At 41.7% G+C, this 23024-nt stretch overlaps 1 protein-coding gene across 7 annotated transcripts in view; it reads left to right on the top strand.

Annotated features, from left to right (window-relative positions):
• Nucleotides 1-23024, top strand: part of TEX2 (testis expressed 2) — an 86842-nt gene that overhangs the window by 60428 nt on the left and 3390 nt on the right. For 6 of the 7 annotated variants that reach the window (XM_007668081.4, XM_029079930.2, XM_007668079.3 and 3 more), the window contains 8 exons: nucleotides 76-276; nucleotides 2080-2413; nucleotides 5107-5354; nucleotides 9355-9501; nucleotides 10182-10281; nucleotides 14763-14895; nucleotides 20784-20909; nucleotides 22363-22572. In XM_007668081.4, the coding sequence (XP_007666271.2) occupies nucleotides 76-276; nucleotides 2080-2413; nucleotides 5107-5354; nucleotides 9355-9501; nucleotides 10182-10281; nucleotides 14763-14895; nucleotides 20784-20909; nucleotides 22363-22572 (1499 nt within the window). The remainder of the gene's footprint in view (nucleotides 1-75; nucleotides 277-2079; nucleotides 2414-5106; nucleotides 5355-9354; nucleotides 9502-10181; nucleotides 10282-14762; nucleotides 14896-20783; nucleotides 20910-22362; nucleotides 22573-23024) is intronic. The other variant, XM_029079932.2, reaches the window with a different exon arrangement.

Below are 23024 nucleotides of genomic sequence, written 5' to 3'. Positions count from 1 at the left end.
AAGGTGTGCTTGCCATTTTCATCTCTTACTAGGAATCCATTTAAGTGTCAGTAACACAATTCTTCTATTCATCAGGGATGGATGAATGAGATTTACAATTATGATCCAGAAACTTACCATGCGACTTTGACCCATTCAATCTATGTACGACTTGAAGGAGAAACCTTAAGGCTTTCAAAGCCCAACAAAAATATATCCAGAAGAGCCAGTTTCAACGAGCCAAAGCCCGAGGTCACTTACATCAGCCAGAAGATTTATGATATTTCAGAAAGCAAGGTAACGGGGGAACACTGGAATTAAGAACTTCCTTGAATGAATTTGCCTCTAAAATCACCATATTTGCTTTATTTTTTGTCTCGTGTGACATCAAAAATGTATTATTTTAACAGATATATTTCACATACTTGCTTTTTGACAGCTTTAAGAGCATTAATTGTGGTTCTTTCAGGAGAACAGAATGATGTGAGAGGGAACAGCCAGCAAAGGTGGTCTCTTAGGAAAATAACTGGTGTGAATTTTATTGTGCTTTGCCAATAAAATCCATAGAAGATTTGGGAATGACTTAATTCTCTTGATTTTTGTAGGCTAGATTTAAGGTTTCAGAGAGTACCATTTGTAAAGCAGAGGTTTTACATTTTTGAAATCATCATTTTTGCTCAGAAAACATTGCCCAGTCAAGGTTTTTGGGAGATAGGACCAAATTATATCTTAAAAGGCAAGCAGGATGAGGCCTTACGAGTGAGGTTGATCTGTAAATGACTGCCAAAACAATTAGGTCATGATGTGCTGATAACAATTTTATATTTCCCTGTAGTTTTAAAATGCTGAAAAGGCTAAAACGGAGGAGTGTGGCCTCAGGGAAAGAACACAGGCCTGGGTGTCAGAGGACCTGGGATCTAATCTGGACTCTGCCACTTGTCTGCTGTGTGACCTTAAATACATTACTTAACTTCTCTGGGCCTCAGTTTCCTCAACTGTAAAATGGAGGTGAAATACCTGTTCTCCCTCCTCCTTAGACTGTAAACCCCATGTGGGACAGGGACTCTGTCCAACTTGATTAACTTGTATCTACCCCAGTGCTTAGAACAGTGCTTCACAATTTGTAAGCTCTTAGTAAATACCATAATTATTATTATATAATTCTCTGGAAAATAAAGATCCATGAGTTCTCGATTCAGCCCACCCAAGTCAGGGGAGGGATATCAGTGGTGCCTGTATTTGGAATAGTAAAATTAATAGTAATTGTGATATTTGTTGAGTGCTTACTACGTGCCAGGCATTGTACTAAGCGCTGGGGTGGATACAGGTGAATTGTGTTGGACACAGTCACTTTCCCACATGGGGCTCAAAGTCTCAATCCCCATTTTACAGATGAGGTAAGTGAGGCCCAGGGAAGGGACTTGCCAAGGTCACACAGCAGACAAGTGGCAGAGGAGGGATTAGAACCCACGACTCTCTGACTACCAAGCCCGTGCTCTATCTTTTAAGGCATGCTGCTTCCCATGGCACCACTAGTGTGGCTACACTATGACTTTCCTATCTGTGTGGACGAGCTGCCAGGCTGCCTGTTTTCACAGATGTGATCTAGTATGGTGTCTGATAGGGTCTGTCTGGGAAATTTTAAAGAGTACATGTAATTTGATTATTTTCACATGAATAACAAAAACCTATAATCTGGTTTGTGCCAAAATTCTACAAAAGGCTTAGCATTTAATCTTGTGCACTGAGTAAATGGATTCTTGAAAAACGTTGGCATTCACTCCGAGCATCACAGAAGAATGATTAACTGAAACACAAAGTGTTATTTTTTTCTTTGTCCCAGTAAGTCTTGAACCAGTTGGGCAAATATCTAAGAACACTAGACTTAGAGTCAAAAAACTTCTGCACAGTTTGCAAAAAATGCCTATTTTAGAATGTATCCTGAGACCTTGCTTATTAGTAAGTGAGCTTTTCCAAATCTCATTCTGGGCCAGCAAGTGAAAGTGATGTTACTGAGCTATAGTTTTGAGTGTTTGATGTAGCTGCATCATGAAAACTTTAATTTGAGAAGTAACTTACATTTTCCTCTTTGTTCTGTAGATTTATCTTGTTCCCAAGAGTTTGGCTCGTAAGCGAATCTGGAACAAAAAGTACCCAATCTGTATTGAACTTGGTAAACAAGATGACTTTATGTCTAAAGTCCAGGCGGATAAAGATGCCTTGGAAGAGAAGTCACCAGCTGAGAGGGATTCAGGAAGTGATGACCAAAAGAAACTTCTGGATGGAGGAAAATCTACAGGCCAGAAAGATCAAATCCTTTATCTCTTTGGAAGGACAGGTCGGGAGAAAGAGGAGTGGTTCAGAAGATTTGTTCTTGCTTCCAAGTTGAAATCTGAAATGAAGAAACCACTCAACCTTTGTGGAAACAAGCCAGGTAGTGATATGGATATTAAACTCTAACTGTACTTTATAGGGCCTGACCTGGAGAATCAGAGGTTCTGACCTAGGAGAAAAGGTAGCTGTTTATGAAATCCAGAGCCTCCCAGTTATCTGGCCCTGAGCAAAGTAAGTCAGCCATTGTGGATGAGAAATTATTCAGCAGGTTTTAGCTGGATAAATATCAACTTTCTAAAAATTATGTAGATACTGATAGGACCTATCCACTTTCTGTGACTTTGTGTAGCCCACATATCTTCTCTGTACCTCACTTCCTTCATCTGTAAAATGAGGATTAAGTTGACCTCCTTCTGAAGTTAACTGTGAGTCCCATGCAGGACAGGAACTGGGTCCAACATAATTATTTTATATTTAACCCCAGCTGTTAGTTCAGTACCTGGCACATAGGAGCTTAACAAATAGCATTTAAAAAAAAATTAATGATTCTTGAAACTTTACTGGGAGACAACTCTTCAAGATGTGTAAGTATGTTTTGTAGCAGAGGAGCATCGCAGAAGGTGAGATTCCAACCGTTCCCCTTCTCTTCCAGTCCCCAAAGTGGCAAAAATCTGAATTCACCAAAATCTGGTTCTTTTTGACTACTGGGAGATCCCAAGTCACTCTTGGGAATTCACTGGATGACATCAGTCGATCAGTGGCACTTAATGAGTACTTTATTATGTATAAAGCACCGTAGCAAGCACTTGGGAGAGTACAGTAGTTATCAATCATGTTGCACTATTTCTATGTACAGACCACTTTACTAAGCACTTGGGGGAATGTAATACAGCAGACTTTGTACACATGTCCCCTGCCCACAGTGAGCTAACAGTGTAGAGTGGGAAATGCATAAAACTCAATTATTTCCCTCAAGTATTCTGATAGAAACTGCTTTATCGAGTTTCTTCCTCAGTACTGTGTTCCCTTTTCTCCAGGATTACTTAAGATACGTAGTCTCTCGGATTCATTTCGACTGAAACTTGACCTGAAGGACTCACTGTATATTAATCAATCATATTTATTGTGCACTTAGTGGGTACAGGGTACTGTATTAAGTGCTTGGGAAAGTGCAGTATAACATAGTTGGTAAAAATTATCCTTGTCCACAAGATCAGAGGGAGAGAGAGAGAGAGAAAAATAAATTATGGCTATGTACATAAGTGCTGTGGAGTTAAAGATAGGGTGAATTAAAAGTACAAATTCAAGTGCAAGGGTGCCACAGAAGGGACGGGGAGTCAGGGAATTGAGGGCTTAGTCAGGGAAGGCCACATAGAGGAGATGAGATTTTAATAAGTCTTTGAAGGTGTGGAGAGTGGTAGTCTGTCAGATGTGAAGGGGGGGAGAGTTCCAGGCCAGAGGTGGGGCATTGGCAAGGGGTCAGCACTGAGATAGATAAGATCAAGTTACAGTGAGTAGGTTGGTGGGTCAGTGGTGAGATAGATATGATCGAGGTACAGTGAGTAGGTTGGTGTTAGAGAAGCAAAGTGAGCATGCTGGGTCGTAGTAGGAAATCAGTAAGGTAAAATAGGAGAGGACAAGATGATTGCATGCTTTAAAGCCAATGGTAAGGAGTTTCTGTTTGATGTGGATGGGCAACCACTGGAGACTCCTGAGGAGTGGAGAAACATGGACAGAGAGGTTTTGTGTAAAAATGATCCTCTCAGCAGAACGAAGAGTGGACTGGAATGGGAAGAGACAAGAGGCAGAGAGGTCAGGAGGGAGGGTGATTAAGTAATGAAGGCAGGATAGGATAAGAGCTTGGATTAACATAGCAGTTTGGATGGAGAGAAAAGGGGAGATTTTAGCAGTGCTGTGAGCATTAAATCAACAGGATTCGGTGACAAATTGAATGAGGAATGAATGATGATGAAGATAATGCCTAGGTTATGGGACTAAGAGCAGGAAGGATGGTGGTGCTGTCTACAGTGATGGGAAAATCAGGGGGATGTACAGTATATGCATATTATCCAGTACATGTCCATTTACTTTTTTAGTATGACTACGTTGTAATTTTTCTTGTTACCTCACATCTCATTTTGACCGCAGGTTTTTCTTGATTAATTCAAGATAAAAATAATTCTAAAAGTTCTCCAACTGAAAACTTTCTCACGTGATGGGAGCAGCCTGTCATATGATGGAATCCTTCTAATAAAAATAGTAATGATAATTGTGGAATTTAAGTGCTTACTCTGTGCCAGGCACTGTAGTAAATGCTGAGGTGGATACTAGCAAATTGGGTTGGAGATCATTTTATCTCTTTCATAAAATTTAGCCCAAACTACCACTAGCAATTAGTTTTCTTCCATTTTTTGTGATTGCCCCTGTCATTGACTACCTCAGTCGAACACCAATGATGTGAATGATCAAAAAAAAAAAATACAGTACTTGGCCAAGAACTTCATACTTTAACTCCCTCGAGTCAAATTCCCATTTTAGGACTGTACTTGGTTCTGAAACATTGAAGGTGATAATGAATTTTACGTTAAAGAACAACAGTATAAAATGTGGGAATTTAAGGCAGCATTTTCTAGGTCATTTTCTGCTTTGAACTATGGAACAGGCTTTTAATGTCTTTGAAAATACCAACTGTAAAAACCAGCCATTACCGTCTGCCTCAGATCAAGCACTTTGAAGTTTCGCCTTATTGTATCTTGTCATTTTCTTGTTGTAATTGTTTTTCCTTTACTTCAGGGTTCTTGCCCACCCACAGCAGACACGGTAGCCAGTCTGGGAACCTAACACATAGCCGCAACAGCAGCAAAGGCAGTGTAGAAGAATTCATGTCTCCAGCTAAGCAAAAGGAGCTGACTGGTGCTGTGCGGCAGAAAATGCTTCTGGACTACAATGTGTACATGGCCAAATGTATCCCACAGGAAGATAGAAGCCCCAAAGTTAGCCCAATTCAGAGTGCAGAGAGCAGCCCTACAGCTGGGAAAAAGGTAAAAGGATTTGCTTCTATTACTATGGGTTATTTGATCAGATCATCGATGAGCTTCACAATTTTAATAGGATAAATCGTGATGAAGGCATATTGTGGTGTTTGTGTTATATGTGAAAACTTGAGTTTCTCATCTTTGTTCTTTGTTTCTGAGCATTTTACAGGCATAATGGCTAGAATTGGAAGGGTCTTCTGCCAAAACCCAGGATGCTGAAATGGCTGCCAGGGAATTACATTGTTCTTTTGCTCTATGAGAAGTTCTTCCTACTCCCTGTTTTCCACCCTCAAACCCATCACCATTCCATAGTAGATAGCTGCCGCGTACAATTGACTGTAATTACTGCAGTTGTATTTTTGCCACGTGGCGGTTATATTCTCAGGAGAGAAGCATTCGTGGTCTGTGTTTCTTAACGAGAAGCAGCGTGGCGCAGTGGAAAGAGCACGGGCTTTGGAGTCAGGGCTCGTGAGTTCGAATCCCAGATCTGCCACTTGTCAGCCGTGTGACTGTGGGCAAGTCACTTAACTTCTCTGTGCCTCAGTTCCCTCATCTGTAAAATGGGGATTAAGACTGTGAGCCCCACATGGGACAACCTGATTCCCCTGTGTCTACCCCAGCGCTTAGAACAGTGCTCTGCACATAGTAAGCGCTTAACAAATACCAACATTATTATTATTATTATTAACAGCACCTTGGCCTTTGTAGAGACTGTGCACATTAGGTCAACAGAAGGATCGTAAGAAATTGTGCAACTCTTGGTAGGGAAGCAGCATGGCTTAGTGGATAGGGCACGGACCTGGGAGTCAGAAGGACCTGGGTTCTAGTTCCAGCTCCACCACTTGTCTGCTGTGTGACCTTGGGCACGTCATTTAATTTGTCTTACCTCATCTGTAAAATGGCAATTAAGACTGTGAGCCCCATTTGGGATAGGAATTGGGTCCAACCTGATCAACTTGCATCTACTGTAGTGTTTGACACATAGCAGTTAACAGATAGCATTACTTATTTTTTTTTTAATTATTTTAACCTTGTTCTTCAGGGAGACCATAATCAACTAAGCCTTTAGCTCTGGCAGTCAGATCTCCCTCGAAATTAGTTGAGAAGCCAAAGTGGAGAAAATGAACTCTTCTGCTGTTTCACAGCCCATAACCTTGGCATTATCCTTGACTCATCTCTCTTTTAGTCAACCCCCATATTCAATCTGTCACCAAATCCTGTTGGTTCACCCTTCACAACATCACTAACATCCACCCTTTCCTTTCCCCCCAAACTGCTGCCACATTAGTCCAAGCATTTATCCTATCCTGCCTCAATTACTGCATCAGCCTTCTTACTGACCTCTGTCCCGCCTGTCTCTTCTCAGTCCAGGCCATACTTCACTTGGCTACCTGGCTCACATTTCCCCACTCCTCAAGTCAGGCAGGCAGTCAATCATATTTATTGCCTGCTTACTGTGTGCAGAACACTGTTCTAAACACTTGGGAGATTACAATATAACAGAAACATTTCCTGCCCACAAGCTTACAGTCTTGAGCCATCAGTGGTTGCCCATCCATCGCTGCATCAGACAGAAACCCCTTACTACTGGTTTTTAAACACTCTAAACCTTGTCCCCTCCTGCCTTACCTTACTGATTTCCTACTAAAACTCAGCTTGCTCACTTGACGGCTCTACCATCAACTTACTCGCTGTACCTCAATCCTGTCACCAACCCCATGCCCTCATCCTGCCTCTGGGGTTCCTCCCATGACAGACCACAACTCTCTCCATCTTACAAGCCTCCTTGTAATGCTCCCCCGACTAAGCCCTTAATTAGCGTGCTTCTGTGTTATGCTTGCACTTGGATTTGTACCCTTTATTCACCCCACCCTCAACTCCACATCACTTATGTATATATCCTTAATTCATTTCCATGTTTGTCTCCCCCTCTAGAATGTAAGCTGTTTGTGGGGAGGGAACCTGTGTGCCAACTCTGTTATATTGTACTCTCCCAAGAGCTTAGTACAGTACTCTGCACACAGTGCTTGATAAATACCACTGATTGAATGATTATACCTTCTACCTTGTTAACTTCATATTAAGATTTTTCACTTTGTACGATCACCTAAATCTGTGTGTTTTTTTTAATGATGTTGAAGTGGCCATTAGAGCCAGTCCTCTGTTAGTGTGTTAGGACATTGGGTGGGGTTCCCTGTTCCTTCACTTTGACGCTTCAGGAGCCTTTCCAAGAATTAATTATGGAGAAACTCAAGGGAGTCATATTCCATCCATTCAGTTGCAACATCTTTCCTTGAGATATCCTACCAAGATAGCTACCAGTTTAGCTACATCCTTCCCCTTGAATAACTGATAACTCCACCTTTTGCCATGCCCTGTTTGACCCTCTCTATCTCTCTCCTTTTTTTTTTAAACTGGTTCCCTGCCAACTCTGAGGGCTGTCAGGATGCAGGGGTAAACTCCAGCCAACAAGGTCTCCTTTCCTACCCACAAGTGGTGTAAATAGCATGGCAGATGTAGGTTTTGGAGGTTCAGAAACAGGCCTGGATCTGGGAGTGTGATAGGAACCAGTTGATCTGAAAACCCCCTGCCATAGCCTGAACAGATTCTGAATGTTGAATTTTTCAGAAAATGTGCAGCAGGGGTGCTGGCTGTGTTGAAGGGGTTGCAAAAACTCAGGCCCAGGGGATGGCAGTATTGGAGCTTTTATTTTACAGACCTTAATGATAAGTAAAATATGATGGAATTAAGGATGGTAACCCTCTGTCTTCATTAGATTTAGCAGTCATCTCGTGCAGAGGACAGCAGTCTCTAGACCCCTTGCCTGAGAGTGTGCTGACAGCTCTGGGAAATGAATCTTAGGCTTTTATTACTATTATTATTACTACTACTAATAGTAACAATATTACTTGTGGTATTTGGTACAGCACTTGCTATATTCATTCATTCATTCAATAGTATTTATTGAGTGCTTACTATGCCAAGCACTCAACAGAGTCGTTGGGTAGATAGAAGATAATCAAGTCCCTTGTGAGGCTCATAGTCTTAGTAAGAGGGAGAAAAGGTATTGAATCCCCATTTTGCAGAAGAGAGAACTGAAGCACAGAAAAGTCAAGTCACTTGCCCACAGTAGGCAAGTGGTGGAGCCAGGATTAGAATCCAGGTCGCCTGACTCCCAGGCCTGTGCTCTTACCACTAGGTCGCGCCTTTACCTGACTTATACCTGGCTTTGATGTACTAGAAATGAAAGGCAAATTCTCTAATTCTGGACTATATTGAGATTCAGTTTTTCCAGGCTCTAATTAAACTCTTCCTTTCTAAGTGAGTCACATGGAGGCCTGATCACTACATTTGTGAATCTGTGAGAGATAAGTCTGGGTTCAAGTAAATGAAGAACTTCATGGCTATACTTTTTTTCTTCAGCAGTCGATATCAGGAGAGAAATATGAGGAACTCCTTTTGACTGAGCTGGAAAGCTTCTCCAATATTTCCATCTTGGAAGCCCCAACCCCATTCCCGGCTTGTCGATTTATCCCGGACTCTCGGCTTTAGCAGTTAATCCATTCCATATCTAGTCTTATCATTAGGCTTGACAGCCACCTTTTTGCCACCTTTTCTTTCCCCATTGTGAGAATTTGCTATTTTGCCCCCAGTTTTTCTTGAGGACAGCTGATCAAGGTCAGTGAGGTGGCCCCATAATAGCCATTGGCACCTCCACATCCTGGAGAGGGATTCCCATCAGGAAGGAGCACTGCTCCTGGCACCAGGAGTGGGAGGCAACAGCAGCGGTGTCATGCTTGGGCTCAAGGAAATTTTGCTCCGAGAAGGAAACGTGATCCAAGCCAGAGTAGTCTTCTTAGGTGCCGAGCCGGCTTCAGAGCCTGACTTAGTCTGCGCCATTACCCTTAAAGTATAGAATTTGAGAGGGGAAATACCTGTCTAGACTACAGAAATCCCCAGCTGTTTTGTCCTAATGCTGCTTGTTCAATTCCATCTCTGTTTTCAGTTGCCAGAGGCCCAAGCCCCTGAAGAGGAAGAACAGGAGGCCTGGGTTAATGCCTTGTTTGGAAGGATATTCTGGGACTTTCTGGGAGAGAAATATTGGACTGATCTGGTGTCGAAGAAAATCCAAATGAAACTCAGTAAAATAAAGGTATTGTATCACGCAGAGTGATTAGATTTGATTTCTTGCATGAATAATGCAAACACTGCTGGGGAGCGGTGGTTGGGGGAAAAACTACTACTTGGTCTCTTAAGCAGTCCTCATTCAACCTATTTAGAACAGAGCCCGACATCATGACAAGCAGCAGAGTCAGCACCTGGCCCTCTGCTCCTGACTCACGGACCTGGAGGGTAGAAGCTTGGTCTTGTTCATCCCCTGACTGCTTTCAGCTATGGTTGGGCAGCAGTTACTTCGAGAGAGCTGTAGATTATGCGTATGTGCGCTACTCTTCTTTCTCCAGCGCCGTAGCCAGGGAAACATGTCAACAGACTAAACCGTCTCAAAACATTTTATCAGCTGGGTATTAGCAAGTTTTATTTCCATTAAGTTGATTGGGAAACTGAGGCAGAGAAAAGGAAGTGTTCCACCTGGGATCATCTGGTTAGGAGAGGCCTGCTTAGTGACCGTCAATGGTATTTGTGTCCTTGCTGGATAAAGGCACTACCCTAAGCATTTAAAGAATGGAAGAGATCTCAGGCTGGCTTGCTTTCAGTCTGTTGGTTTAAGACTAGGAGGCTGCTGAGTGGAGTAGTTGGCACTGAATGAAATATTAATCCTTTTGTAATAGTCCCCTCCAACTCCCCCAACCCTAATATTCCATCTTTCTCTAGCTCCCGTACTTCATGAATGAGCTAACTCTGACAGAACTTGACATGGGAGTGGCTGTGCCAAAGATCCTTCAGGCCTTCAAGCCTTATGTTGATCACCAAGGTAAATTTTTTCTTTATCTGGTCAAAAGAGAAAGGGGGAAATACTGGTTGTTGAACCGACAGTTGGACCAAGCCGCTCTTTGTGCTTGAGAGGACATCTGGTCAGAGTGAAGAGAAAGTCTCAGTTAGACTCTAAAGCATAGTTCAGCACTAAGCAAATACCATTAAAAAAAATAAAACACTATGCACACAGTGTTCATGTTTAACCTCCATGAAAAGAGTGATTATCGTACACAATTCTGTAAAATCCCATTTCACTATTTTTTTTTTGGAAACTGGTTTATAAATATTTTTATGTATGATAGGAAATACAGTATAATGCATATTAATGAATTCTTCTTAGACAAACAGCAAGTTGGGTTTGGTCAAGGAACCTGTTAAGCAGCAGAATGAAGTAATTACATCCTTCAGGGAAGTAGCAAACAAGGTGTTTGCAATGAAACTTTTTAAAAATAAGCATCTTTAAGCTAAGTCATTCTTAGGTAAGGTTTGTGTACATTTTTTCTAAATAGCTATCTGAACAATCAAAATGTGGCCAAGGAGAACAAATAAAGCATACCTGAAGGACATGTTTATTTTGAAAGCACTCATAAAATTCAACTATGGGAGGTGCATGATTTCAAAAAGTATGAAAAGCTGGAAATAGAAGCTGAAATGTATAGAATTACCGTAGTGTTTAAACTTGCACTTAGTATTTACCTTTAGCAATTCACAAATTGAAAAGTATGTTTATGCATTTCACAGTTTGGTGGAGAAAGGTTTCTGAAGAGATTATGCTATTTTACAAATATGCTAAACATTGTAAGAAGTTCACTGCAGAGCCTGTTAAACACTGCTCCTGTCAATCGGTGGTTTTAATTAAGTTTAGTAAGTGCTTGGGAGAGTATAACTGTAACAAAGTGCATACCGTCAAGTAGTTTTCAATTTAATGGGGGAAGACAGACAAAAATTTTTTGTTTGGTGGAGACGAGAGGGCGGATCTTGCCGATATGTGAAGGTGAGACCGGCAGGTTTTGGTGACAGATTGGATGTGTTGGTTGAATGAGAGAGCAGGGTCCTGGATGACACCAAGGTTGCGGGTCTGTGAGACGGGAGGTTGGTCGTGCTGTCCACAGTGACAGGGAAGTCAGGGAGACGACAGGGTTTGGGAGGAAAGATAAGGAGCTCAGTCTTGGACATGTTGCGTTTTAGGTGGTGGGCAGACATCCAGGTGGAGACGTCCTGAAGGCAGGAAGAGATACGAGCCTGGAGGGAGGGGGAGAGAACAGGGGAGGAGATGTAGATTTGGGTGTCATCTGCAAAGTGATGATAGTTGAAGCTGTGGGAGCGATTAAGTTCACCCAGTTTACCCAGCTGTAGCACTTATGAATGTATTCACACCCTCTTCAGCACTCATGTACATATGTCTGCTTTATTTTTGACCTCTATAGTTGTAAGTAGATTTATTGTTTCCTTCCCCTCTTAGATTGGAAGCTCCTTGTGTGCAGGAAACGTGCACTTCATTATTATGTACTTGCCAAGTGCCTAGTGAAGTACACCACCCAGTAGTTGTTCAGCAAAATGCCATGACTACTGTCCTTGTCCCTGCTGTGTACCATGTTCTGAGTGAGGAAGCCTCCTAGCTTCCAATGGAAAGTGCCTTCCCGAGTCACAGCTCCTTCTTTTCCCTACTGTCCTTTAATTTGGTATAAAAAAGGGAAAAAATGGGTTGTCATTTTGGGTCAGTCTTCAACCTTAACCAGACTGTGAGACTACTGGCCAGTGGAACCATTTTTCTATTCCCTCAGTGTTTTCCTACAAAATCAATTGAAGATGGGAGCCGTGAATATTGTGTAGAGTTGTGTATTTTGCAAGAAAGAGGTTCCTGTTGGCTCAGGTTGTCGTAGAGCCTGCTTAGACCTTCAAGCTTGTAAACATTCAAGCTTTGATGAGTCTCTGGAGAAGGCTAGCACTTCCCAGCAACTCTCAGTAAGGGAAACGGCATTCAAGAACCTGACAGCATCCGTTGTTAAGCACTAATGACTGCTTGAATGACCTCTCTGCTATTTAAAATCTAGGTGCCTTACTAGTGTCTGGCCAGCAATATAAGAGAAATGCTAGGAAACCCCCCATTAGGTGCTCAGTAAGCATTACCGATTGATAACTGATTGAGAAGCAGTGTGGCTTAGAGGAAAGAGCCTGGGCTTGGGAGTCAGAGGTTGTGGGTTCTAATCCCAGCTCTGCCATTCATCAGCTGTGTGGCTTTGGGCAAGTCACTTAACTTCTCTGTGCCTCAGTGACTTCATCCTTAAAATGGGGATTAAGTTTGTGAGTCCCATGTGAAACAACCTGATTACCTTGTATCTACCCCAGTGCTTAGAACAGTGCTTGGCACATAGTAAGTGCTTAACAAAAACCATCATTGTTATTGTCATAATTGAAAGAGAGATGGACTAGACAACTACCCTGGGCATACCCTCTCCATATGTTCTTGTTTCAATCCTAGACTTCTATGGTCTCTGAAGACCTTAAAGTTGGTGCTCTGCTTGGTAAGCTTGCGAGTCTGTTGTGCTGGAAAAACCACTGTGTGGTTGGGTGGTCATATAGCTTCTCCCTGCCCACAGCTCCACTGTCATCTCCCATGATATATTTTCTTTTTTTCTTTTAAAGAAACAGTTGTACCTAAATAGCTCATCCTGCTCTCATCAGTGTTTTTCCTGAATGAACACTTAATAACATCACCTCCATATATGTAGCTCTACCGTCAGTAAGTTTTTCACCCCTTTTGAGATATACTAGGCAGATCAGCAAGGTGTCGCCCGGCCTTTCTGTGAGGAGCAAAGCTGAGGGCCGTTTTTGGAGTGATTGCTGGAACCAAATCATTAGTTTCCTGGGCTTGGAACCAAGCCTCCTTTCCCAAGAAGCTTTAATGGTTTGTCTGCTACTCCAACTTCGAAAGAAGGAAGGGGAAAATTATCCTCAAAACCTCCAATAATCATTTCTGACATTTGACTGTTTAGGTTAGAGGACAGCGCTGTCATTACCACACAGTAAATGAGAGCGGCATTGAAATACTTGGGAAATGTGTCAGAGATCATCCTTTCAGTCTGGTGTTTACTCTGCTGAGAATTGAAATCAACCCTTTCCATGGATTAAGGGGAAAATGAGTATTTTTATGCCAAAGAGCAGTAGCGTGACACACATTTCTTAAAGGCCATGTAGTGGCATTCCTAAAAAAATTTCTAAATCCCCAGGCTTATAGCACAATTCAGAATCATTGAAACTCAAACTTGAAAAGTCACAAATCTAGGACTGCCTGCACATAAAATTACTGCCTTTAGCAGAGCCATGCAGTGTAGTGAAAGCCTGAACATTTCTTTGGCTTTTCTCTACTCCTCCATGGTTGTTCAGTTTGTTAATCAAGTTGAGATTTTCCTAACACCATACTAAGCTTTCTTGAAATGGTTCTGTGACTGAAGACAGTACAAAGTTCAGTGGTTCAGTGGAAAGTTCAGTGGTTCTAGGGGATAATCCTCTCCTGATAACACCAAATCAAGGACAGACAATTCACCCAGATCTAGGGACCCTTTTGTCAAGAATAGAAGTGCTCCCAGTATTCAGGGCACATCTAGGCTTCACATCTCCAGCCAGGTTGCCAAGGTCCTCCTTGCAGCCAGATAACGAGCCACAGGACAAACCCACAGAAACAAAATAGACTTACTCGTCAGTGTGGTGTGAATTGAAATCTATTGATTCATTCCTGTTGCATTAGCATCTTTTAGACATTCTTATAAACATCAGATTGAGATGGATGGTGATAGTCCATTAAGCATTCTAGAGCTCTGAGTCTAAAATTTCATATTATAGCTTCTTTTTCCAGTATTTAGGATAGCAAACTATGATTTCCTGATTCACTGCAGAACCATCAAGGTTGGCAAATTTTTTTATGGTATTCATTAAGTGCTGACAGTGTGCCAGGTGTTATACTAAGCAGTAGGGTAGATATAAAATAATCGGGTGGGACAACATCCCTGTCCCACATAAAACTCAAAATCTTAACCCTATTTTACAGATGAGGTAACCGTGACACAGAAAAGTTAAGTGACTTACCCCAAATCACAGAGCAGACAAGAAGCAGAGCTGGGATTAGAACCCAGGTCCTCTGGCTCCCAGGCCCATGCCCTTTCTACTAGACCATGCTGCTTCTCGGCCATTCCACTTGCACCCAGAGTACCACCCAAAACACTTCATATGTGGCCCCTAATTACAATTCACATCCTCTCCTTAAGGGCAGGTTTCAGACAGAGAGGTTTAAGTGGTCACCCAGGAACACAAAATCCAAGGCTCCACAAAGCTACAAGATTAATGATGCCCATATTTTCCCAAAGATTATATTTCATCAACCTTTTTTTGTTGGAGGCAAGTATCTTGGGGTTTTTTTTGTCCTGTTCCCATTCTGTTTTCATATCAAAATTGCATTCTCATATTGTGTTAACACTTTAGGACTCTGGATTGACTTGGAAATGTCTTACACTGGGTCTTTTCTGATGACTCTTGAGACCAAAATGAATTTGACCAAACTGGGTAAAGAGCCTCTTTGTGAAGACCTCAAAGTTGGAGAAATTGGCAAAGAAGGGTAAGAGATAATTAGCATTAACTCAATTTGTGCAGTTTGGGGAGAGGGGAGTAAATATTTAACTTTGCTTGAAGTCACATTTATTTTTAAAGGAGACTTATTGATTTTTGCATAACTGCCCTGCTATTTAACTTGTAGCGAAGAGGAGGTGTTCCATTTTATGGACCTAAGTGAATTTGTTTCATTTAATTTCTTTTGGCCTTTCCCCCCGCTAAGCAGCAGGTGGTAGCCTGTAACTTAGGGACAAAGTAATAAACCACTTATATCAAAGTGCCTCATCTTCTCAAGCCTTGAACACATTATATCTTAGTAAATGATGGCCTCTTAAGAAAAGTAACAAATGTAGCTTTAACTGAAAAGAAGAAACTTTGATATTCTTGGTCCTTAACCCCCGAGTTTTCTGTTTTAATGCTTCTCCTAAGATTCAAATTTCTTGTCTAAAATCTGTGATAGAAGTCCAAAAGGTTCATGGGCCTGAATGAATTACAATAACTAAGCCAGTTTGGAGGGAAACAGTCCTGTGACGTAGAGGTCATGGGCCATAAGTGAAAATTAAATTATTATTCTGTTTGCTACTGCAGTTTTATTGTACACCCATACAGTAGGTTAGTGAATACTTAGAGAGCCATATTTCTGCTAGTATTTTTCCAAATATCTGGACTGCAAATAGACCCAAATGCTTTCCCTCTTAGGGGGTTGACCCTAATTGAAATTATTATATAGTTCAAAGTGTTACCATCAGTCTATAGCCCCATTTGTGTTCATGTGGCACTTAGTGTGGACAAGCAGTTTTTTGAAATATGGTTCCTTTTTATTGTTTCATTAGGCATTTTGCTCATGACCTGAGTAAGTGTGCTGTTCCCCTGTAATACAATTCAGTGCTGATCTAACAATAATGTAAATGTTTGGGGGGAAGGAAGTAATACATTTGGAAAGGTATTTTACTTGGATAATCTGTTCAGTCCGGAAGTTTTGTTCAATTGCTTATTAGCGTAACGATCTCAGAATTTCACCTGCTGAATCTCATCTAACTTGTATATGTGCTATTTTCCCTTCATTTTTTTCTCCATTTATTATAATATGTTGGGATTCGTCCATCTGTGGATTTGTATTCTCTGGTGAGTGGTATTTATCAACTCTCCATTAGCATTTCATGCCCTGTGAGTCTTGAGTCTTCTTGGTACTGAAGTCAACCATAATTTTTCTTTCCCCCACATTCCTAGAAATATGGGAAAATGCACAAACGTCAGAAAGCATTGAGATCTTGATCTCTAGGGACGATCTACAAAGCTTCTCGAACAAGAAATCCTTCTGCTTTCAAGTGCTAGTTTCTGAACCCTGCCTTTTGGAACAGGACACAGCTTGCCTGGGTGTCTGGTTTCCTTCTGTAGCGTTATTGTGAAATTGGGTTTTTAGCAAGTGCCGGTCCTTAGCTTCCAGCCTAGCATGGAGATCTCTGGGCTCTCCAAGGGAGTCTGACCAGGGAAAGGTGCCATGTAGGTTCCTTCTACCGGGTATGTAACTGCAAATGTATGAAACACACACACACCTCCCGCCACTGCCGCCCTCCCCCCCCCAAACTGGCCTTCTTCCAAGGATTCTGTGCCCAAAGCCTTAGAAATGTCATCAGAGACAGTATTTCTCTCTTCAGTATAAAATGGCCACCCCAGAAAGCAGGCATAAAATTCAAAGGTCATTATTGAAATGTTTGAAATTCAGGATTCAGTTTCATTTTGGATGGAATTAAATTTAACTTTAAAATCCACCCAGTGGCTTCTTGACATAAGGAATGTCAGGGTATTGGGTGAGACAGTGTGCACCTTTGGAGCGTGAGTTGGAAATTCAGGGTGAGTTTCTTTTTAAGGAAGAGTTAATTTTTGGATCTTAGTTGTAAATAGAAAATAAATTACCTCCCCTGGAGCATTATACTGTCTTCTAGAGTTAGAATAACAAATTCATGCAAAGCAGTTGTAATCACAATTCTGTAGGCTCTGGAGAAAAGCTATCCTCCACATTCCCCCTCAAAAAACACCCACATTCTTAACAGTCTTGCAAAGCAAATTAAGGTAATATAACTCAAAATGCCTCATTTGGCAGGAAGGTCCAAAAATTTTAAGAATGATAGTATCAAAGGTCAACTGCAGCCATGAATGTTAGGAAATCACCCTTAGAGCTCTGAATGCCAGAGTTGAAATAAGAAATGAGTGTAAGCAGTAAAAGCCATTAAACATATGCTTTTAATTTTGGCATTTTCCTTCACCATTTGCTCCCAAGTAATATTTTTAATTGGTATATGTTAAGTGCTTACTATGTGCCAGGCACTGTTCAAAGTGCTGGGGTCAATCCAAGCTGATCAGGTTGCATACAGTCCTTGTGTCTCAATCTTAATCCCCATTTTACAAGATAAGGTAACTGGGGCACATAGAAGTGAAGTGACTTACCTTTGGTCACATAGCAGTTAGGTGGCAAAGTCAGGATTAGAACCCAGGTCCTTCTGACTCCAGACCTGTGTTCTCCCCACTAGGCCACACTGCTTCTCTAAACTCACTCAAGAATGAGGAGCCAAAATACTTAGATAACTATCCTTCACACTCTTCCATCTAGTTATTGAGAAGCTCACTTTATGATAAAAGTCATTGTCCTCAAACTCCTTAGTATCCTGTTCCTGGTAGGTCCCTCTGATCAGTGTCTTTGCAAGTGCAGGATCCCTTCATATAGCACCTCTTTTACCTGCCTAGTTTCAGGGAACAAATGACTCCCTATGTAAGTCCTCCCAAATGGCGGCTTTTCAGGATGAGAATTTTGCTTTTCCTCAGACTCCCATCGCTTTAGGACATCTTTCTTCATACTATTCCTTTTTCCATTTGTGTCAGCAAATACCAGCAAACTGGACTGAACAGATTGTGGCTCTTCTGTTCTTCTCTTTCATCTCCACTCTTCACTGGGCTCCCTCCAACTAGGTTCAATTCCTAGGCAACAAAGTGTCCCAAGTGGAATTCAGTCAAATAAGAGGGCAAGGGAGAGGAACAGTCCCTCTTTTGAGAATGAGGAGAGATGCCTTGGAAAGGATTTGGGGTAATAAGGAAAGAAACTTTTAGACATGAGATGACTTGGAAGTTTTTTTAGTAGTATTACTTCTTTGTGAGGAACTTGCTGTGACGGATTCTCATGCTACTTCACTCTTCATTTCAGTTCCTAATAGCTTCTGTAATCCTAGATGGGATCCTATAAAACCACCACAGCCAATGAGTACATTGAGATTGTGGGATGGTTACACCCTTCTAATCAAAACTAAGGAGGCATAGTCTTAGTATTCCATAAGTATTTAATTTGGTGTTACTTTGTAGAAAGTAACTCGACATGAGTGAGCACCACAATTAAAAAATTCAGTTCCTATCACACACAAGGTGTTTTGACTGTAGTAGTTTCATTTAAATTATTATCTTTGGTCCGCTAATCTCTGCAAGAGCAATTGATTGCATAACATGAGAACTCAGTGCAGTTCTTGCCCCTTGGAGTGCTGCTGAATGGAGGCTAAAGTTTGCCCTGCAAAGAATGTGGATGAGTCAGCAGACTGAGTGGGATCCAAGACTTTTTGTACAAGCAACGTCAAGCTCCTGAAACTGAAGAGCTATCTCCCTGAAATACAGTGCTCATTTGTTTTACAATGAGATCTTGAACCCCCTCATTATCAGCTCTCAGAAGCGAATTAGGGGAAAACCCCAAACTGTGGAAATTTTAAAAATTTTGGGGACAGTCCTTGGAGAAGAGGTTGTGTGCACCCTCAAAAGAGAGCAATTAATCCTTTCAGGCAGTACCCTTTAAGCCAAAGAAGGCCACACAGTCAATTTCCTAATCAGTGAGGTCTCCGAAGTGATTGCACTGAGAAGCTCTCACTCTTTACTCTTAGAATGTCCTGTCGATGTTGTTCAGAGCTTTAGTCAGCAATTCTGGGAGCAGCAAGTGGCCATTAAATGCAGTTTCAGGGGGTAAGTCCTAGTGCCTTTTGCTCAAGTCAAAGGGAGTTTTCTTTTAAAGTTTAACTGCAACCAGACTCTCCCCTTCCCCCAGGCCAGCAAACGGGCAGGGTAGGATCAGCCTGGCACATTGAGGAGGGATGTTGAGGTGCTTTTTTTACCCAACAAACCAGATCCTATTCCAAGGAAGTTATTGTGGACCTCTCACCAATGGCAATACCAACTTCCAAGTTCCATATGTTCGTGGTTTGGAACTTAACTGTGGAGGCCTATCAGTCTATTCTTGATCTGTTGGCCCTCTGTGCTTAAAGTGCTGCTGTGTGAGGTGGCCAATACCAAGAGGATTTTCCATGAGAAAAGAAGCAAACCAGATGAACAACAAAAATTAAAGTAGCTAGTCACTGAAATGTTACACAACTGTTATTCTCTGTCTGGATCATTTTGTCTTTGACAGAGATAAATGTGTCAAAAAGATCTCGTAGTGGGTAACTATTCAATTGCCTGCTAATAGTCCTGAGACACGTATGTTATACACTCAAATTGCTTGAGAATGAATCACAAAGATTTTAGTTGCTAAGAGCAAGATAGCAGCCATCTCCTTCCAGAAGACACAGCAATCCAGAAAAGAGTGAAATCTCATGTAATGTCCTACTCTCTGGCTTATAGAGCAAGTCGTGGCCTGTCTTTATATGCTCTTTTTCCTTTCCCTCACAGTGGACTTTGTCCAGCAGGAGAGCTGCCCTCTCACTGTTTTGCTTCCTCCTACACTGTCTGTTTCTATGTCCCATTGAGAAGCAGAGTAATACGGCATGAGATGGCTGTCAGAAGTTTGAACCAATGTCTTCTCTGCCTTTTGAGGCTTTGAATTTGTCCTTGGTCCGTTGTTGATTGATGGCATTTTGTTAAATGCATACTGGGTATTAAGTACTGTCCTGAGCACTGGGGTAGAAGCAAGCTAGTCAGGTCAGACACAGTTCCTGTTCCTCGTCAGGCTCTCAGCCTAAAGAGGATGGAGGGAGGACAAGTATTGAATCCTGTTTTACAGCTGAGGAAACTGAGACACAGAGAAGTTAAGCGACCTGCCCAGTGTCACACAGAAGGCAAGTGTCAGAGCGGGGATTAGAATCCAGGTCCTCTGAATCCCAGGCCAATGCATGCTCTTTCCTGTTTAAGAAGATACTTTACCCCACAGCTCCCACCAATATATATTTTGTTGTTTGAAAAAGGTCAATCTTAATTTCCCACCTCCCTTGTAAAGCAATATGAAGCCAGACATATGTGTCACCCCCTGACAACTGTACTTTGGACTCCCTGCCTTTTGTGCTCCTTCCCCATTAGGCAGTGCCTGAGAAGGTGTGAAGCTGGGGCCCCTAGGGTGCATGAAAAACCCGGGTCATGTGGCAGAAGTCCCATTGAGCCAGGAGACTCCTCTGGAAGCAGTGCCCTGGCAGAAAAGTCCCCTGTACGAACTCGTGTGTCCAGTACAAGATAAAATGCATTATCATCTCACCTCTGAAACCATGCCATTCTCACATTAACTCCTGAGTAGAATATTGACTACTAACCTTCTTCATAGGCCTGGCAGCTTCTGATGAGGTCATTGCATTGTTGTATAGAAAACATTTACCTGTCGTCTGTCCTATACTGCATGCAGAATAAATCTTGTGGCCCTATGTATCACATTAATATGGAATATCAGACTAGAAATTAGGTTTTGGAAAGTCGGTTTCAAGGATTTTGCAACTAGTCTGTCTTGAGAGGGGCGATGGTATGGGTAGGATAGCTTTATGAAAAATAAGGATTACCATCCAGCATGGCATTGAATATATGTCTCTTGCTAGACCATAACTTTTCATTTTGACAAAGCTGAGAAGTTCACAGTGGGAAGTTGTGATTCTTTTTCTTGAACAGATCCAGGCCTAGGGCTTATTGTCTCGCCGACAGCGATGAGGAGTCTTCCAGCGCCGGCTCCTCCGATGAAGACGATGCCCCAGAAGTGACCACGGGAGATAAACCCTTCGCTCCTGGAGCTGAAGGGTAAGTAGTAGGAGGAAACATTCTGCAGAATTAAAAAAATAAAAAACATAACTCTTCCCCTTCTCCAGGGTTAAGTATGTAACTCTTCACTATTCAGTGACTTGATCTTAAATATGCAGTCCTTGGATCTTTTTTTCACCAAACTGATTTTGTAGTGTCTCCTCCTTGTGGTTAATGTGAGAAATTATTTTGTCAATTTAGTCCATGTAATTTTTTCTCCTCGTTACCCAACAAGGAGACACAAACGGCTAACCAGATGTTGTTTGCCTGTGGTTTCCTTCACTGCAGACCACAGAGTTTGCTTCCACTTAATTCTCTTGGCTTTAGTTTGGGACCAGTCTAAATCCAGCGCTTAGTACGGCACCTGGCATATAGTAAGCACTTAACAAAAACCAGTTATTGTTATAATTGTAGTATTCCCCTGTGGAAGCTTTGTCCAAGTGGTAGTGGCTTTAGGGATTTTAGGCCCAATTCCTGTTCATCTCTTTCCCACAGGCCCTTAAGAGACAGTGCAGTTCCAAATGTTTTACAAGTTAAGTGCAGGAAAGTGAACAGCAGTTAACTGTTAGAATCGTATTTATAATGAAGAGTAGAATCTTAATGTCTGTCTCTCCTTATAGACTGTAAACTCTTCGTGGCCATAGGTCGTGGCTACCAACTTTGTCGTAGTCTCGCAAGCACTTAATGCAGTACTCTGCACACAGTGAGAACTCAATACATTGATTGACTTAAAAGTTAGAAGTCTAAAATCTTCAGGTGGTTGACATGAGTTTTTTTGTACTGATTGCCAACATTTTGCCTTTCTTTTCATTCTTTAGCACATCCCTGTTGCTCATAATTTTCTTGTATGCCTACATGCTGCTAATTCCACTTAGAGCGGCTCAGGTCCCAAGCTAAAACCCAAAGGATTTTAGCAGAAGCAAACTTTAGGTTTGCTTTAAGTACTCTCCTCGTGTAGCATATCTCTTCTTGATCCAGATAATGAATAAAGTACTAAAATTTAATTGACACGTGAGAAATCCAACTTGCATATAAGCCTAGCAGGATTTAATTTTGGGGTCCTAAGAATCATCCCCAGAAAAAAAAAAATCCTCTGGCTTCAAATTGTCCACGGCCCCTAAAGTCATAGGTAGATGGTGACTCTGACTACTTTAACTGAGGCTTGTTTTTTGGGACATTTACTTTCTGGCATCTTGCTTGTCTGACAGAAACTAAGGGGAGAAAAAGGAGTAAATTGTACGATGCTAGCTAATAGTCATAGAGATGAAATAAAGTGTCTGTTCAGAACTGATATATGATGTCATCTTACACCGGAGTCTTAGTTTGTATCTATATGAGTGAGCTGGAATGTATTGCATTCATATACTCCCCTATACCTCATTCAAAATCTCATGACTTTCTGGAGGAATCAAGTTGAGTGTTTAATAATACTTTCTGTGATCTGAATTTGAAGGTATGTTGGAGGTCATCGAACCAGTAAGATAATGAGATTTGTAGATAAAATCACCAAGTCGAAATACTTTCAAAAGGCAACTGAGACAGAGTTCATTAAAAAGAAAATTGAAGAAGTCTCTAATACGCCACTGCTGCTAACGGTCGAAGTTCAAGAGTGTAAAGGAACCCTGGCCATCAACATTCCACCACCTCCAACTGACCGAATATGGTATGTCTTAGAGTAGAGAGTTTCACAATCATCTGTTGCAGACCTGGGATGGGAGGGAGGGGCGACAGGCAGATTAGCGGATGGGACAGAGACAAGGAAGGGACACAGGAATATGGAGCAACCATTCCTTATCTGCAAAGTTGTCAATACACTGCTACGCGTTCTCCCTCGCATTTAGAATGTGAACCTTGGTTGGGGCAGGGACTGTGTTCAACCTGGATATCCTATATTTATCCCAGCACTTAGGATAGTGCTTGACACATAGTAAGCGCTTAACAGGTACCACAATTCTTATTGTTGGTATTGACATATTCAGTTGTTTTTTTTCCCTCTCCCGTAAGCAGCTGAAAAGTCACTATTCTTCAAGCCTAGGAATGTGAAAAAATTTTAATTTTTAATTTAACTCAGCCGTCATTGTTGGAGGATTTCACTTTATTTGGAAGAAGAGTCAT

Source organism: Ornithorhynchus anatinus, chromosome 15 (assembly GCF_004115215.2).
Source record: "Ornithorhynchus anatinus isolate Pmale09 chromosome 15, mOrnAna1.pri.v4, whole genome shotgun sequence".
Taxonomy (NCBI): Eukaryota; Metazoa; Chordata; class Mammalia; order Monotremata; family Ornithorhynchidae; genus Ornithorhynchus; species Ornithorhynchus anatinus.
This window is presented reverse-complemented; position numbering and strand designations above follow the sequence as displayed.